This window comes from Engystomops pustulosus, chromosome 9, assembly GCF_040894005.1.
Source record: "Engystomops pustulosus chromosome 9, aEngPut4.maternal, whole genome shotgun sequence".
In the NCBI taxonomy this organism is placed as follows: Eukaryota; Metazoa; Chordata; class Amphibia; order Anura; family Leptodactylidae; genus Engystomops; species Engystomops pustulosus.
The window spans coordinates 96301637-96319733 of NC_092419.1; the positions used below are offsets into that span (position 1 = coordinate 96301637).

At 41.8% G+C, this 18097-nt stretch overlaps 1 protein-coding gene across 2 annotated transcripts in view; it reads left to right on the forward strand.

The window, feature by feature from the left end:
• COL27A1 (collagen type XXVII alpha 1 chain) overlaps nt 1–18097 on the forward strand; it is a 192088-nt gene that overhangs the window by 114297 nt on the left and 59694 nt on the right. For both annotated transcript variants that reach the window (XM_072124196.1, XM_072124195.1), the window contains exons 25-28: nt 4292–4345; nt 4458–4511; nt 6006–6059; nt 6339–6392. In XM_072124196.1, the coding sequence (XP_071980297.1) occupies nt 4292–4345; nt 4458–4511; nt 6006–6059; nt 6339–6392 (216 nt within the window). The remainder of the gene's footprint in view (nt 1–4291; nt 4346–4457; nt 4512–6005; nt 6060–6338; nt 6393–18097) is intronic.

An 18097-nucleotide genomic window follows, 5' to 3' on the forward strand; every position in this document is an offset into this window, starting at 1 on the left:
GGGTGGCACAAGAGCTTACAGTCTATGAGGATGAGGGGGTGACACAAGAGCTTACAGTCTATGAGGATGAGGGGGTGACACGAGCTTACAGTCTGTGCGGATGGTGATGAGGAGGGTGGCACAAGAGCTTGTATTCTATGAGAATGAGGGGGGTGACACAAGAGCTTACAGTCTATGAGGATGAGGGGTGACACAAGAGCTTACAGTCTATGAGGATGAGGGGATGACACAAGAGCTTACAGTCTATGAGGATGAGGGGGTGACACAAGAGCTTACAGTCTATGCGGATGAGGGGATGACACAAGAGCTTACAGTCTATGAGGATGAGGGGGTGACACAAGAGCTTACAGTCTATGAGGATGAGGGGGTGACACAAGAGCTTACGGTCTATGAGGATGAGGGGGTGACACAAGAGCTTACAGTCTATGAGGATGAGAGGTAACACAAGAACTTACAGTCTATGAGGATGAGGGGATGACACAAGAGCTTACAGTCTATGAGGATGAGGGGGTGACACAAGAGCTTACAGTCTATGAGGATGAGGGGGTGACACAAGAGCTTACAGTCTATGCGGATGAGGGGATGACACAAGAGCTTACAGTCTATGAGGATGAGGGGGTGACACAAGAGCTTACAGTCTATGAGGATGAGGGGGTGACACAAGAGCTTACAGTCTATGAGGATGAGGGGGGTGACATGAGCTTACAGTCTATGAGGATGAGGGGGGGACACAAGAGCTTACAGTCTATGAGGATGAGGGGGTGACACGAGCTTACAGTCTATGGGGATGAGGAGGGTGGCACAAGAGCTTGTATTCTATGAGAATGAGGGGGTGACACAAGAGCTTACAGTCTATGAGGATGAGGGGGTGACACAAGAGCTTACAGTCTATGAGGATGAGGGGATGACACAAGAGCTTACAGTCTATGAGGATGAGGGGGTGACACGAGCTTACAGTCTATGAGGATGAGGGGGTGACACAAGAGCTTACAGTCTATGAGGATGAGGGGTGACACAAGAGCTTACAGTCTATGAGGATGAGGGGGTGACACAAGAGCTTACAGTCTATGAGGATGAGAGGTAACACAAGAACTTACAGTCTATGAGGATGAGGGGGTGACACAAGAGCTTACAGTCTATGAGGATGAGGGGATGACACGAGCTTACAGTCTATGAGGATGAGGGGATGACACAAGAGCTTACAGTCTATGAGGATGAGGGGGTGACACAAGAGCTTACAGTCTATGCGGATGAGGGGATGACACAAGAGCTTACAGTCTATGAGGATGAGGGGGTGACACAAGAGCTTACAGTCTATGAGGATGAGGGGTGACACAAGAGCTTACAGTCTATGAGGATGAGGGGGGTGACATGAGCTTACAGTCTATGACAGTGATGGCAAACCTTTTAGAGACTGAGTGCCCAAACTACAACCAAGACCCGCTTATTTATCGCAAAGTGCCAACACAGAAATTTAATTTGTTATTTATGCTCCCTTCTCTGTCACAGTTTTCATTGATACCAGCACCCTGAGGCACCAATAAAGCAGAAAATAGTCCCAGGTAGAGCTGTCACTTTAAAATAGCTCTGTGCACAGCAAGTCCTGGGCTGCTGGGACTGCAGGAAGATACCTGGAGTCATCTCTGGTGATGGCCAGGGTGCCCACAGAAAGGGCTCCGAGTGCCACCTCTGGCACCAGTGCCATAGGTTAGCCATCACTGGTCTATGAGGATGAGGGGGTGACACAAGAGCTTACAGTCTATGAGGATGAGGGGGTGACACGAGCTTACAGTCTGTGAGGATGGGGATGAGGGGGGTGGCACAAGAGCTTGTATTCTATGAGAATGAGGGGGGTGACACAAGAGCTTGTATTCTATGAGAATGAGGGGGGTGACACAAGAGCTTACAGTCTATGACGATGAGGGGGTGACACGAGCTTACAGTCTGTGCGGATGGTGATGAGGAGGGTGGCACAAGAGCTTGTAGTCTATGAGAATGAGGGGGGTGGCACAAGAGCTTACAGTCTATGAGGATGAGGGGATGACACAAGAGCTTACAGTCTATGAGGATGAGGGGGTGACACAAGAGCTTACAGTCTATGCGGATGAGGGGATGACACAAGAGCTTACAGTCTATGAGGATGAGGGGGTGACACAAGAGCTTACAGTCTATGAGGATGAGGGAGTGACACAAAAGCTTACAGTCTATGAGGATGAGGGGGTGACACAAGAGATTACAGTTTATAAGGATGAGGGGGTGACACAAGAGATTACAGTCTACAAGCATAAGGGGGTGACACAGGAGCTTACAGTCTGTGAGGATGAGGGGGTGACACAAGAGCTTACAGTCTGTGAGGATGGGGATGAGGGGGGTGGCACAAGAGTTATAAGGGAGTGGGTTAGTAAAGAGAGAGTTGACATTTCATGCAGTGAGTGTGATAGGCTGCCTTAAGAGATCTGTTGTAAATGCATGTTTGAATCTTTGGAGGTTGGTTATTAGTCTGATAGACCAGGGAAGGTCATTCCAGAGAATTGGTGCAGCTCGGGAAAAGTCTTGGAGACGGGCATGTGAGGTTCAAAATAAGGTAGAGATTAATCTAATATCACTGGCAGATCCAAGAACACAGGTTGGGTGATGAGCGTTATTATTTTAAACTGGAGACCGCAACCAGTGCAGTGATTGGCACAAACTGGAGGCATCCACGTAATGTTTGGTCTGAAAGACGAGTCTGCTGCATTAAGAATAGATTGTAGAGGAGAGAGTTTAGTGAGTGGAAGACCAATAAGTTACAGTAGTCTAGAAGAGAGGGAATCAGAGCCTGGACACTTTTTCCTCTGTTACTGGCTCAAAGGAAGAGAGCGAACAGGGTAAGAGGATAAGTGGAGTGAGTGGATTATTTCTTGGCAAATACAGTCCGTTTTTAGCTTTAAATTAGGTGGCCAGATCCCCACGGTTGCTGCACCTTTAGTGTTAGTAAGGAATGAAGAGCATCAAAGAGCGTTTTGGGGTTGTTAGAAAGAGAGTGGGGCTTATTTCCGAAGGGTCCGAACGCCGCACTTTCGTCGGGTTTCCCGAATATTTCCGACTTGCGCTGAATTGCCCCGGGATTTTGGCGCACGTGATCGGATTGTGTCGCGTCGGCGCCGGCTTTCACACAACAGAAATCGGGGTCGTGGCCGTCAGACAACCCGACGGATTCGGAAAAGCCACGGAATTTAAAAAAGAATTTGTGTTGCAAAATCAAACACTTACATGCACCAGGCCGAAGAAGGTGAACTCCGGCAGACTTCAGCGCAGCAGCGACACCTGCTGGATATCGGGCGCACGACCTTAGTGAATCCCGGCAGACCCGAATCCTCGTCGGACAACGCGACGAGGGATCACGACTGGACCCGGTAAGTAATTCTCCCCCGGTATATTAGATTAGTAAAAATAGATCTGTTTATCAAATAATTGTACCAAGAGCTCCCCTCTTTATAGATATACTCACCCCGTGAAAGTTTTGTTTTTCTTTTGTTTTTTTCCACTCTTCTGTATTCTTCCCATACGAATGACATATAGATCATCGTGAAAGATTAAACAAAATAATGTATAATGACCGTCAATGACAATTTTTGGCCTATGTGACCAGTCACTTGCTTCAATTGTCAGCTTCAGGGAGTTAATTTATTCTCATTACTAGTGAAATTATTTTTCTGAACAATCCCTCTTGTGATATCACCAGTATCATCATCCCGTTATTATATTTGAGGGCAGCCGTACCATTGGTAATGTTTTAAGATGCTTTTCCATCTATCCGTGGATCAGTGTCCACATCCCAACAGATGAAATTCGTGTCCATGTACAGGCAGTCCCCTGGTTACATACAAGATAGGGTCTGTAGGTTTGTTCTTAAGTTGAATTTGTATGTAAGTCGGAACTGTATATTTTATCATTGTAATCCCAGCCAGAACTTTTTTGGTCTCTGTGACAATTGGATTTTAAAAATGTTGGGTTGTCATAATAATCTGGATTAACAATAAAGCTTCACTACAGACGCCAGTGATAACTGTTACAGCTGTTTATTGTAGCCTGGGACTAAAGTACAATAAATTACCAATATCCAGAGGTCCGTTTGTAAGTAGGGGTCATATGTAAGTCTAGTGTTCTTAAGTAGGGGACCGCCTGTATATGGACTGAGATATGGAACTTACATGTACATTGTGCCTAAATGTGGAACATGATCAAACATACACTTGTTTCAGAGATGTGTAGTCCAAACTATGCTAATTTTATCATATATACAATGCAGGGCCTTCCTGGATTTATTGGTCCAGTGGGGGAGACAGGAATTCCGGGTGAAAAGGTAAGGATCCTTATATACAGATGGGGCACATGACCATCAATGTCATCTACCATACTACTAAATAACTTGAGAGTGCTATGTAACAGTCCGATGACTTGTATTGTGTTTTTAGGGAGACCGTGGCAGTATTGGGGCTCCAGGACCTCCAGGAGACAAAGGAACAACAGTAAGAATCTTTATCAGATTATATAGTGCAGGAATAACCTATATGTGCACTTGTACTCCTACAATATAGGGGTTACGCTTCCTATAAGACATAGAGCAGGTTTTGCGGTGCTGGACTTGTGTGTTACGTAAACTTCCATTCAAACCATTCGAGGAGGGATCACACCATAATTCCAAAAATATGTAGGAAGAAAGTTGGAAATGTCTTTGCTCAATGTACATGGGCTTAATTGCTTTTAGGTTTACATATAGTAACCACAAGCGCATGCTGGTAAATTGACACATGTGGGGGCTTCTAGTAGCCATGTGCTTGACTAGGTCCCCTCTCAGAGAGCGTCTGTCTGTGTGTTTGGATAGCTTTTGCCGCGTATGTTTGGTTTTCTGTATTTTCTTTAGGGGAGTGTATTTTTGTAGTGCGGTTGGATACCTGTGTGCCCTGACGTCTGCAGCGCAGAGTATTACAGGAGCTTCTGTTTAGCATAATTACCCTGGCTTTTTACCCCCGCCCTGTCTGTTTATGTGTATTTCAACCAGGTATTTCCTGCGTTCACAAGGCTTCCACTGAAATGCACTATTTAAAGCCCCGCTTGGATGAGCCACAGGGTGTATTTTAAAAGATTCCCTCCACCAAATAGATGCCGTGAATGTTCCCATTTTACAGAATAGCCTTACTCTTGTCTGAGAAAGCCCTTTGGCAGTCCCTGCACTCTGAGAGGAATGGAAAGTGTGGCCACATACTCCTTGTAAAATCAGAGACATTGACGTCTCGGACTATAACACTACACCAAAGTTATTGAAAAGTTGATATCACAGTAGAATCTATGCACCAGTGTGGGTAAAGGTAGCAGTCACACCCCAGCTCTGGTGCCTGATCCAGCCAAAGGACTTACTGTCACATATGAAAGGTATTTAGTATTATAAATGATACAAGGTAAGGGGGAACCTGTTGCAGATTTTACAATGGGGCCAAGGACATATGCGGACCTCTCTGCAATTCCATTTTAACAGCGCTACTTATTGATAAAAGCAACCCTCGTGCGGCATCTATATCTGCAAACTAAGTCTGATGAAGGTCGATCTCTCGACCGAAACGTCCACTCTTGCTGCCCTGAAGGTACAATCGAGCTTACAACAATACACTGTATGCAGCTATGCACAATGGTGAGCCGAACATTGGGACACTTACCAGTCAGTGGTCTCTTGGATAGAGCTGTGGTTGTGCAGGTGCATGGCCACTCCATCCACTGCCTTTCATTGGCAAGCATTGTTGCTTCCCTAGAAATTAAGTTCTCAGCAGCTCACATTCATGACCCCAGTAAGATGGGTGATGCAGCACCTCTGTAATTAGTAGGTTGCCAGATCCCCACCATTAGGGACACAAAATAGACCCTTACAATTTCACTCCTTATCTCCTGCATTATTCTGAATATTATAAGAAACATGTAAAATTTACAAAACGTGTGTAAACTTATCAAGTTCTCCGATATAATTTCAGGGTCACACTGGTAATCCTGGACCACCAGGTCCTCCGGGTCCTCCAGGACCACCGGTAAGTGGTATTTTTTTTTCTTTGTCTGGAATTACCCATTGTAGTTTCATGCATTGGAATGCGTTGGAATGATTGATTCTGGATGCATTTGGTTTATGTGGCGCTTTGTCTGGCCAAGTTAGATTACATGCGGGTTTATTAACATTGTCCACCATCCCCAGCCCTATTAGGTCCACCATGTTTAATATCAGTGGCCTACATTACCCTCTATGATCATGTTTGTTTAAGACTCTCAGAGAAATTAAATATATCAATGGTTTCCTCTGTTTGTTATAACAGGGTTTGCCGGGATCTCGCGGGGCTCTGGGTATACGTGGTCCTAAAGGGCGACGGGTAAGTTCACTAGATTACTTACTGTTATGTTGATGCCAAAATCAGGGGAAATCTCCCACACATACATATGTTCCTCATATATATTGGTAACCTGCATTAGCAGAAGGGGTACCTACCCTTGTGAACCCAAATAAACCCATAATGATTTTTTTATATATTTTGTAAGAATCATACATGTAAATTTTGGAGGGTATGTCCAAGCTTGGTGAATACTGTATGCAGCAGATTTCACGTCTGGATTTGCAAGCAGGAAATCTGCAGCTTGTTACAGTAGTGTCCAAGCAGATGACATTTAACAAATCACATCCCCCCCCTAACAGCAGAAAACCTATTGTCAACTTATTTAATGAATACAAGAAAAACCTACAGCAAATCTGCTTGTGGATTTTGCCATATTCGCTAAAGATAGTGGACGTGTTATCAGCCAGATAGTGGGATAAAAGCAAAATGGGGCACTTTAAAATCTATACTGAAGTATAGATGTACTGACAACCCCATTGAGGTGAAAGCCTAACATCTAGAGGTACATATGGAGTCACAGAGCAGCTCCTCTGCGATTCTGAGCCCCAAGCCTGGTTGTTCATCAGTAGCCCACCAGTGAGTTACTATAGTATGGACATTACTATAGTATGATTACTATGGTCATCAACTATATGACAGCTTTTGATGACACTACTCTGTACTTGGCTAGGGGACCGATAGGCAACATCAAAAGTTTCCATTTTATTGATCCTTTTATCTCCAAGAATCTCCACTTTATTACTTTGGATTTTGTATTTGCCTTTTTAAGAGATTACAGACGGCTTCCATCTTCATTGTACAGATCCTTGACTGATAATATAATCCTTTAAGAATACTTGTTGCTTTCTTCATCCAAAAAAAATGGCTTTTGAGTCCTGGGAATTTTATTCCTTGGTAAAGATTTTATAATGTGCTGACCACAAATGTGACAGGTCTTTACCACCACCACCCCCACTTTCCATGACTCCATGAGTCAGCGGTGAACACATTAGCTACTTTGGATAAAACGTGTGATTGGAAAAAAACATTGGGAAATTAAACCTAAATCTGCAGAAAAGGACAACTTGTAACAAGATAATCTGGCACGTAGAAAACCAAAGGGGAGGATGGAGATACTGCCAGGTTATGTTTTCATGTTACACTAGTATAAAAAAAACCATATTAAAATAGGGTGTGTGTTTATATTACCCTCAATTGCCCGTTTCTCACTGTATATGTGATTGGCAACGATTGAAGGAGCTCTAAGAGAAAAGTCTAAACATAGAACATAAACATTTCCTATGATATAATCTAGTGTACTAGGTGGGGGAAACGCTGGTGTTTTTGGAATAGGTTTTTATTTTTCTTCACCCTTTTTGACTCAAAAGTAGATCCATGTAGATGGTGTAGGCGTCTATCCATCTGTAAGCCTCGGCTCCCATTTGTATAATCCCATTGAGTCCACTGTAAGGTTTATCTGTATCAGTTATACTTGTTTAATGCCAGCCAGACAAAATCAAAGACATTTTTGCGCTGTTTGAGAACCAATCTCTCATCTTTAGCCTAAAAATGTGCACATGACGCGGTTATATGGCACAAAGGTGCATCCAGAATGCTGAAAAGAAAACAAAAACGGGACCAGTCATGGCATCTATTTTTTTCCCCACTTTTTGTTGGCCCGACTGGGTTGACGTAAATATACGAACAACTAGGATTTGTTGTTTCCTAATATTTGCCTTTTAAGATCTTGCATTGCAAAAATTTGCTTAGCAGAGTAACCAAATCTAAACCGGAGCTATGTGTAGACTCTGAGTACTATAGGGAGCCATTTGGCAATACACAAGCTTTACTGACAAGCATTTTGGAACTACCCTTATTGTTTGGCTTGTAGTCATCATACATTGCTGATTGCACGCTTATCACATTTTTCCATGTTATCTGGTTTTCGGTAACTATTGATATTTGGCAACGTATTAGCTCATAAATTCTATCATTCAGAGAATGGATAAAAATATTCTAGGGAGTGACCGCAGCAACTTTTTTTCTTTTGAAATAGACTAAATATGTTGTAGATTCCCCTCAAGAAGTGGATATTTATCCACAGGAAAAAAAAGAAAAGAAATTCCATGCTATCTGATCGGAAATATTTACCGATGTCCCTCAGATTCCTACTTAGTCACAAGTCTCGATTGTAGTCTCTGTCATCTCTATTAAAAGGTATTGTGGGAGCTGGACCCCAAAGTGGTGGTGGGATGCAGGTGCATGGGGGCCTAATCTGTTTAGTGGGGTTTTTAATGTTCTGATAATACTTTTGCTCAAATTTGAGGACATTTACACACACAGTTATGTGGAGATGACTCTCTCTTTGCTAAGTCCTATGTAACCTATATATGGTATAAGAGACCCCAAACTCTCTTCACCTACTACTTTATTTTTTGGGTAGAAATAAATGCAAAAAAGAGAAAGGAAAATGAAATTACCAGTTAATCACTAGTAATAATCTAATAATATATATATATATATATATATGATATTTAATCTCTATAGAACAGATAATTATATATTGAAACTCTATAAATATATCTTCTACTTATTTCTTATTTCATTCTTTCCTCTTTCTGTGCTAAATAGAATCTATTACTTCCCCCCCCCACCCCCGCCCCTCCCATGTTCTGCAAGACGGGCAACAGTCTCACAGAGATATTTGGTTACTTGTCTCTTTGGTATGGGTGGTGGAAAGCAGAAACAACCTGCTGGAGCTATTAATGAGTTTTGCTTCGCATCCCAATTGCTTTAATCACATTGCTCTATAACAGTCTTGGCAAACTTTTTAGACACCGAGTGCCCAAATTAAGACCAATACCCACAAGTGCCAATGCAACAATTTAGACAGTAACGTATTACTCCCTGCTCTGTCACCTGAGACACCAATACAGTAATAGTTAATAATTCCTTTATTTATATAGTGCCCACAGATTATGTCTTGGAGAAACTTCATAGTAGGTAGTGTCCAGAGAAAACTGAGAATTAGAAATGGAGCCAGTCGATGGAAAAAACTGTAAAATATTTAGGTTCCCTTTAAGAATATTTAAACCCCATAGTAAGAGTGATAACATAGTAATTTATCTCATTCTTCAGCATCAACCCATATGGTTGGTTGATGTTCGTTGGATTCTCCATCACATAAACTATAATGTTCTATACGATGATAAATAATGTAATTTTTTTTACCATATTTTTTTTACCATAAAGATCCATTTTATCTTCCATTTGATTGTAATCCTGGGAGACCTGAGTAGCTTTACACTTGTGAAGTATCCATAAAAACTCTCAAAGAAAAATGTGGGCAGTAAGATCTAATGTAAAACAAGTTAAGGGTTATTTTGGTTTAATGTTCTGCTGAAGAATTCTTCAGCCTGAAACCACATAAAGAGATAACTGTTTAAAGAGGTATTAAAGTGCAGACTTATTCCCAGGGTCTGTTAGATCGGATCTGTCTTATCCTATTTAGTGCAATTCATTATTCTGAGCAGGATGACTTCATGGCTCCATGTTTTACACTTCAGCTCTGCCTGTACACAACAAGCCCAGCAGGAGATGTTTACATGAAGCTCATTTCCATTATAAAAAAAAAAGCATAATGACTAATAACTAAATCACCAGCCATAAATTCTTATCTGAAAACCAAAGTTGGATTTACGGAGCATTGAATCTATGAGCAAAGAAGAAATAAGGTTGGCCAAGGTTGACCCAATGTCTACATAATTCATACATTGAGTCATGTAGAAATAATCTGGATAACACCCGGGTATTTCCTCCTGATCAGATCCATAGACACCTGATGATCGGGTATACAGAGTGGAGCTTAGAGAAGGGGTGGAGCTTAATAGAGGGGCTGGGCTTAGTGAAGGGCTACTAGCCCCAAGATTCTCAACCTATAGAATATGTACCATCGTTACAAATAAAGCAAAGTCAATAATAGAAAAATAGGTTCGCTCACCCGATCACCCGTATTTTGACCTCCTCCAAATCAGTCCTTGTGGTGGTGCACGCTGCCAAATCCTTGATTCCAAATTCCATGTTTTTCTTACATCTTTACAAATAGTTACAAATTACTAATGATTAATTATTAGTCATTTAAAGGAAACCTACCATTCTCTATTATCAGAAGTAGATCCTCCTCCCTGCCTCTGATCTAATCTGTAACCCAAAACTTTATTTTATTAATATGTAAATGAACTGCCAAGGCTACTGGGGCGTGTACTAGCCGGGTCCGGCACTGGGAGCTAATGCTACACCACGCCCCGGTAGCCTCTGCAGTTAATTTACATAATTATTAAATTACAGATTAGGGCAGAGACCGGCAGGAGGAATCTACCATCTATTCTACTTTTGAAGACAGATTCTCATGGTAGATTTCCTTTAATGCAATTGGCACTTACAATTTTCCTATATAATACTATATTATATGGTATATATGACAACGATTTCACAAAAATATACTAATTATTATTATTTTTTTTTTTCATAGTTCCTTTTTTTTTACTACCACAGTTTATTTCTTTTGCTTCATCACTATTTGCAGAAGTGATCATTCCATAAAACTTGTGGCTTCATTGCTACAGAGTCAGCAGGTGAATTTACCTCCTACTATTATTTTGCCTTTAGTTCTTATGGGCCAGGAGCTTAGATCATGATTTATAGTAATATACTGTTTCAGCCAGAAGCTGGAATAATTTATCCAGCAGTCTCCTCAAGCCTGAATGATATAAAACCAGTTTTAAGCAGTAACGTCCTTTTGGATCCAGGTGGATAGCCGTCTACAGATAACATCCATCATCCCCCCCTCTTAAAAAAAAAAAAAAAAGATGAAAGCATACCACAAAATTGGCTAAGAAATGGTACAGTAGCTGGCTCAGGCCATGCAGTATGACAGATTTACTACTGACAAAGATTAATCCTTTGGACATTGTTCAATGAGGTTAAATCCGGTTGAGAGGCTCTGAGGACATCAGGATTTCGGAAGGTGCGTTCTTTTTATAAGTAACTTAATCCAGGAAATGCAAAGATATGACTCCCAAAAAAAGAATACCAGCAATAAATCTCTGCATGACACCTTAAATCAGGAACTATAAGACTTGTGGTCCTATTACTGTCGTGCAAGGACCATCAGATTTACTGATAGTAGACTGTCCACACTTATGTGCTCGTTATCTTGCATAGGGGATGGCACCATAGTTTTTTTTAGTTCAGGACCAAAAAACTATATTATAAAAATTAGCAAATTAACCAGAGGCGCCCCGGTCGATGTCACCGAAGCGGCGCTTGGCTCTACCAGTATGCACGCCCCCAATGTCCATAGCCCCCCCTTGTCCCGCCCGCTGATGCACAAACAGCTTGTAACACAAAGAACGGAATGGGGCATGCACAGCTGTAGTATAGACTGGTCCGCACACCAACAAGAGACAATATACACTAAGAAGAAAAGAAGTGTGCTATTCCGGACCCAAAACTGATTTTCAATACGATTCAATCTTTATTAAATAATTCATGAAATACACAACTGCTAGTTTAAAATCAATTAAAAATATCAATAAGGACACAGGACAGAGTGGGTGCATCACCCTACTCCATCCACCCCTACTGGATGTAAATGGAAACTCATGAATGTATATTTCATTATATGTACAATTGTGAGACAAATACAATATTAAAAGAAATAAATAAATCATAATAAGTTCCTGGCCCATAAGAACTAGAAGAACAATGACAGTAGGAGGTAAATTCTGTCATTCTGAATTGAAGCTGCACATTTCCAACCAAAGTCCATTGATCTCACCCAGATTTCCAGAGTTTCACAACCATTTGCTATATACTAGAATGATAGTAAGTGGAAAGCAGAAGTTGGAACGGTCTTGGTCCTGTCCATCATGAAGTCGTGTGTAATGTGTAACTCCATGTATTCTATGGATTCTTACAATTCTACAAACTTGCCCTCCCCAGGTGCTTTCCTATTCGTGTAAGTGAGGCAAAACCAGACAAATCATGTCTTTATGATCTCCTCAGAAATAGAGAATCTTTGATGCATTATATTTAATGATAACAATTACTCTGACAACCTTCCATGACAAATCCTTTTTTGTTATTTTGTTTCTTGTATCTTTGATTTTTTTTTATCTACATAACATTGTTCCATGACACCCGAACCGACACGGCTTTATACGTCTAATCCCATCACAACATTGAGCCACTTCAAAAGCCTTTGAACATTACGATAGCTGCTGAGAAGATAATATAGAATATAGGGGTTTTTTTTCACTATTTCAGAACCTGAGAAATTAGAAGGAAATGTTGAAACTTGAGCTGTAATTTTCCATTTTCCTACGATTTCACAATTTTCTGAAGTTCACCTAGAATGACAAGAATCGTCATCAGTCACAGTATCACTGATCTTATGTTGTCAACGGATGCTCGGCTGTCATCACACCAAAAGCAGTACAGTATTTCATTCAGGAGACTGTTCAAGAAGGGCAATTGTATTATAACGTTTTGTATTTGTACATTATGTTATAATATGGGCTGCTATTCTGGGATTTAGAGTGTTTTTTTATCTATGAAACTGCTATCTGGTTTTAATTAGTATAACATAGTTGATATATTGTATATGCAATGTTCTGTAGGCAAACTATAGTCTTTTATAAACATGGGATTGCTCTTTAGGTTGTCACTAGTCTGTGTAAGAAAGGTGAAAAGAATCGGAACCCTCCATGTTTGGATCAGCCCTTGGAGTAAACCTGCCGTGTAGCCTCCTGATATCATTTCATTGTTGTTATTCAAAACTGATGTACACAATAAATTAGCTGCATTTTCCAGATAATAACTTGTATCCCACTAAGCCACCCCAACATTTGATCACCCCATGTTATTTCAGAGCCGTGCCACCCCTGGAAAAGACCCTTTAAGCTTTTTGCCTAGTAAGAAAGCCAGACATTGATGGGCTCTTTTCATGACTCATTGTAACTTCACTCCTATAAATAGATTTATAGCTTCTGTTATTTTTGGTGATTCTCTCCCTGGCAAACAACCAGTGGATAGTACTGACTAAATTACAGTGGGAATAGAGAAGAAAAAAAAACTCGGTCAGATTCAGCAGAAATGTTGTAACAGAATCTTTGCTGATCCGGCTAAGAGCTGACGAATCCGTCCATGCCTCCCACACGTTGCTTGAGCCGGCTCCAGACTTTTTAACTCATTATGCAATGTTCTGGACTCGGCCCACACTCAGTGACAGGGATCTGTTTAGCTCTCCGCATCGGGGCGACCACAGTATAAAGGCTACTGTGCAGGAGTACACCCAGGCTTTTCATCCCGCGTCCAAACCCGTCCTTATTTATGGGAACACTTCTATTTGTGTAGAAATAATTGGATTGCTGATGGATCACAGACGGAAAGACAAAGTTAATGACATTAGTGAGCTTTATTTTGGAACTTCGTTTAGGTGCGGTTGTTTGTGAACAAGTTTAGATGTTTTTGGCAGGTTTTTTTTCCCCATTTGGAATAGCGCAGCAACTGGGCAACCATTGTGTGGACCCCATTAACAATTCAGAAGCCTAACAGAGGAAGGGTTTGTCATGTCCGATGAGTTACTCCCTAGAGTGAATGATTCAGTAGTGATTCACAAAACCTGTTCACCTGACCAACATTATATTATTATGACCAGATGTGGAAAAATACTGTCAGTTTTGCTGAGCAAGCTCATCATATACCTATTGTTTCTTTGGCTGTTTATTCACTTTACAGATGTGAAGCGGAAAAAAAAGGACATAACTAGGATTAAGAGCTTCTCACATTTCATTTTTTTCCTATCGCCTCCATACCGCAAAATTATCCCTTCTCACATCCATAATGTATCCCAAGACCCCCGCCATACAATGCAAAAGGTGGACCCCTTTATACCATGGAAGATATATATACCGTATATATATATATATCTGAGGGGGGTAATGACAGTTCGGGATTAGCCCAGTTTTAACATTAACCTCCATCCACAACTATGGAAAAACTTGCTGAAAATTTGAACCCCCATTGATCAGGAGGTCACAAGTGTCCAATTCCCCTGGAGCAGCTGGTCAAGCAGACACACACTAGAGCTCAGCTCATCCGCTCTGTCACTACCAGAGATGGGTAAGTGCTGATATATTGATCAGTCCTGTAGAAAGTGTACGTAGATGCAGTGGGTGTTCTCATCCAGCACCTTCATCGGCAGGTTTCTCCTGACGCACACCTCAGTCAATATGACGGATGATCTGAATGGAATGGGTTAATTACTCATGCACTGAAACCCCCCAGTCAAAAAAAAACACTGTCCTCTTATGTGCACTCTGCAAAACCCAGATGTATTCTGTTTACTGAAGTCAGCAAATATAGATGGTGATTCATAATAACTCATCCAAAAGTGTATGTGATCCCCTATATGAATCATGGCTGCTGTACACACACGTGATATCCCTGTTGTTCTCATCGCACACATGTAGGAAAATCTTGATGTGATGGCGATAGATGAGTGCTGTACTGTGCTTCACAGTATCCCCCATTCTCATACATGGGATTAGCAGACATGTGTTCCCTATCCTCTGGATTTGGCACTTTGGTTCCTAATACAAAGTTCCAGTGATGTTATGACATAGAGTGGGTCTCCTCTTCAAATTTCTTGACTGCAATACATGTTTTTCTATGTTCTGGTCCCTATGGTCACTATGCATTGCCCTGGGCCATGCCTCTCCCTTCTGCTCTCGTAGTGGTGTCAGTCCCCTTGTTATTTGTGCCATTGCCCTAATGCAAAGACAGTGGACTAGATATGACCATGAGTGAGAGGCAATGCAGTTCTCTCTTAAAGTGAACTGCTGAATGGTGAGATGTAGAGGGTCTCGGTATTGGTGCAGCTCTAATTGGTATTGAGGTTGTACAGAAGATTTTGGGGCATGGTGCAATGTATAGGTTAGTGGTTGTATAGCCATTACTTTGCGGACATGTCCTCTTCAGTATCCTATAAAGAACGTGGTGTCCGGGCCGCAGCGCTGGCTGGAGGTCACACAGTACATTCCAGTCATGCTTCACAAAATTCAGACTTCAGACATCTCAAACCCCCCTGAGGCTACTGTTAGCGCAGGGCATGGAAACAGTCACTTTTTCTAGAATTACATTTTCAAAGACTCTTATTCCTAGGAACAACTTAAATGCCCCATGAAATAAAGGGGCATTCACAGGCTCTGGAAGGTATATTCAGCACCTCCTTGTAAAGTCTAAACCCTCCCTAACCCAGTCTACCTACTGACATTGGTCAAGGAGTGAGGGTAAAATGTCCAATATAAGCAACATAGGGCCACATTTATCACTTTTGTGCGCCTAAGTGTAGTAGTTGCGCCTAAATTCTGGCGCACTGTTTTGCCAGAATTATCACAAGCTACAACCATCTGTGATAAGTATATTTTCTGCCTCTTATTAATCACTTTACTTTAACACAGTTTAGGCGCAATGTTAGATTCGGGCACTTACATGTGATCCTGCTACAAGCTTCTCTCTGCTTCTCCCACAGCCCAGAATGAAGATAACACTCACAGCAGCACCCAGGTGTGTGACCTCCTCAGCAGGGGCTTCTCCTGGAGGGGATCCCCCAGTGCTGGTCTCCTGCTGCACCCCTGTAATTCTGCACAGTATCCCCCTCAGACACTGTGCAGAATTACATGGGGGACACTTGTTTATAGTATCTGCAAACTTCTGCAAGCTTCTGCAAACTTGTGCAAACTTCTCTTCTCTCTTGCTTTGAGCTCAGGTTTTGCAGAATATTTTGTAAATAGAAGGTGATGAACTGTAAATAGAGTCTGCAGCTCCTGTCTGTAATGTATCTAATTGTATCTATTATATGTTCCAGTGTCTGGCTGAGCTCTGCTGCTAGAAATGAGCTCTTCTGCAAAGGGGCTCAGTGCTTTCTTCTCAGATAACGCCACCTTCGAGCTGGAGTGTTTTTGCGCCCGTTTTTGCGCCTGAATGCAAAAGTCGCACGTGATGAATATCATTAGGCGCAGCAAAACATCTGGAATTGAACGATAGATGAGGGAAAGGTGGTTATTTTTGCTGCGCGGCTAATTTGACGTTTAATCGCAAAAATGGCGCAAAAACGGTGCGCCTAAACGAAAAGGCGCAAAAACAACAGAAAAAACAAGTGATAAATGTGGCCCATAGTGTTAAAAACAACATTACTCCTTTTATTTAGGAGTGGCAATGGGACTGTGATTGGACCTTCCCTTTCATATTTCCTAAAAGGCAGAAGTATATACACTACACTGATAATAGTGGGATTTTCCATGTTTAGGAAATTTATAATAGATCAATGGGGGTCCCACATTTTGGATTCCCTCTGATAAGCTGAATCCTGCAGCCCTTAGGGAGAACATGAACAGAAGTCAAGCTCCACTCAAGATCACTTATTGTATGTTCTGACGCTGGAATCCTCTGATTGTGGAGACAATGTGATTCTGAATGTTGAGACTAATGACTATTGGTGGTTGGTATACATCAGTAATCTGAAAACTACCTTTAGTTAAGGGTGTTTCCTAAGGATCACAGTTTATCACCTACTCAGAGAAAAGAAGAGCTTCTTATGTCCAGAGGTCCCACTGCTGGCACCCCCACAAAAAACGAGAACTTGTGTATTCCACGTGAATGGTGAGACAGTTGCACATGTCTTCTGTTGCGCCATTTAATCTCTTTATTGTACACTGTATGCAAAGCAAAGTTTATATACGGTAAAGTTATGTGTAAACTGGTGTTTTTATTGTAGCCACAAAGTATTTTGGTGGTAGTGTGTGAGCTGTGTTTTAGTATATTGTCTTCTGATTTGTATTCATTACTCGAACATTACTGATGCTTCTCTGGCATTCCAACCAGAAACCAGCGACTAGTAAATTGTGTTTCTTTCCAAGAAGAATAGCGAGCGGTAGTGGATACTTGGCAGCATTAATTTAAAATAAAAGATTTTGCTTCTCGTAGGAAGTGGAGATCTCATTGTTGGCCTGTTTGCTAATGAAAAGATTCCTTGGAGACACGTGCACGTAAGATCCAGAGTTCCTGGAGGCTCCTGAATGTCACACGTTTGACGTTACTGAACTGAAATGCTTCTTGGCTTGAGCCCTCTCAAGTTGTTTGGATGTTTGTACGTCTGGATGCAGTGTTGTCCTGCGCGAGGGAGGACTGTGGCGCATTCAGTTCTCTCTGGCTGCTCATCAAAGAGAAGCTGAGAAATCGCCCTTCAAGGCAATGCGGTCTCTGTGCTCGCCTTGACTATAAGCTACTTTTTTTCTCCAGTAGATGTGCCAGAGGCTCCACGTCATTGTCAAGAGTGGCCTGTACCAGTATTACCTCACAGTCGGGACCAGTGTTATCCCCCATGTACCCATATTATCTTCTACTATATAATTTTCCTAATAAACAAAAGGTCACTTACAATAATGTGAAATCATACTCGCTTTGCCCTTATCCCCTGCACTCCTGTTCCTGATCTTACTGCACTGGATTCTATTTCCTGTTTGCACTTAACACACAGGAAGTGATTGATTCAGCCAATCACCAGCCGCAGCTGCCAGGGCAGGTCACTGTACATTGGACGAAGGATCGGGAAGCCTCAGATTAGGAGCATTGGGTAATAA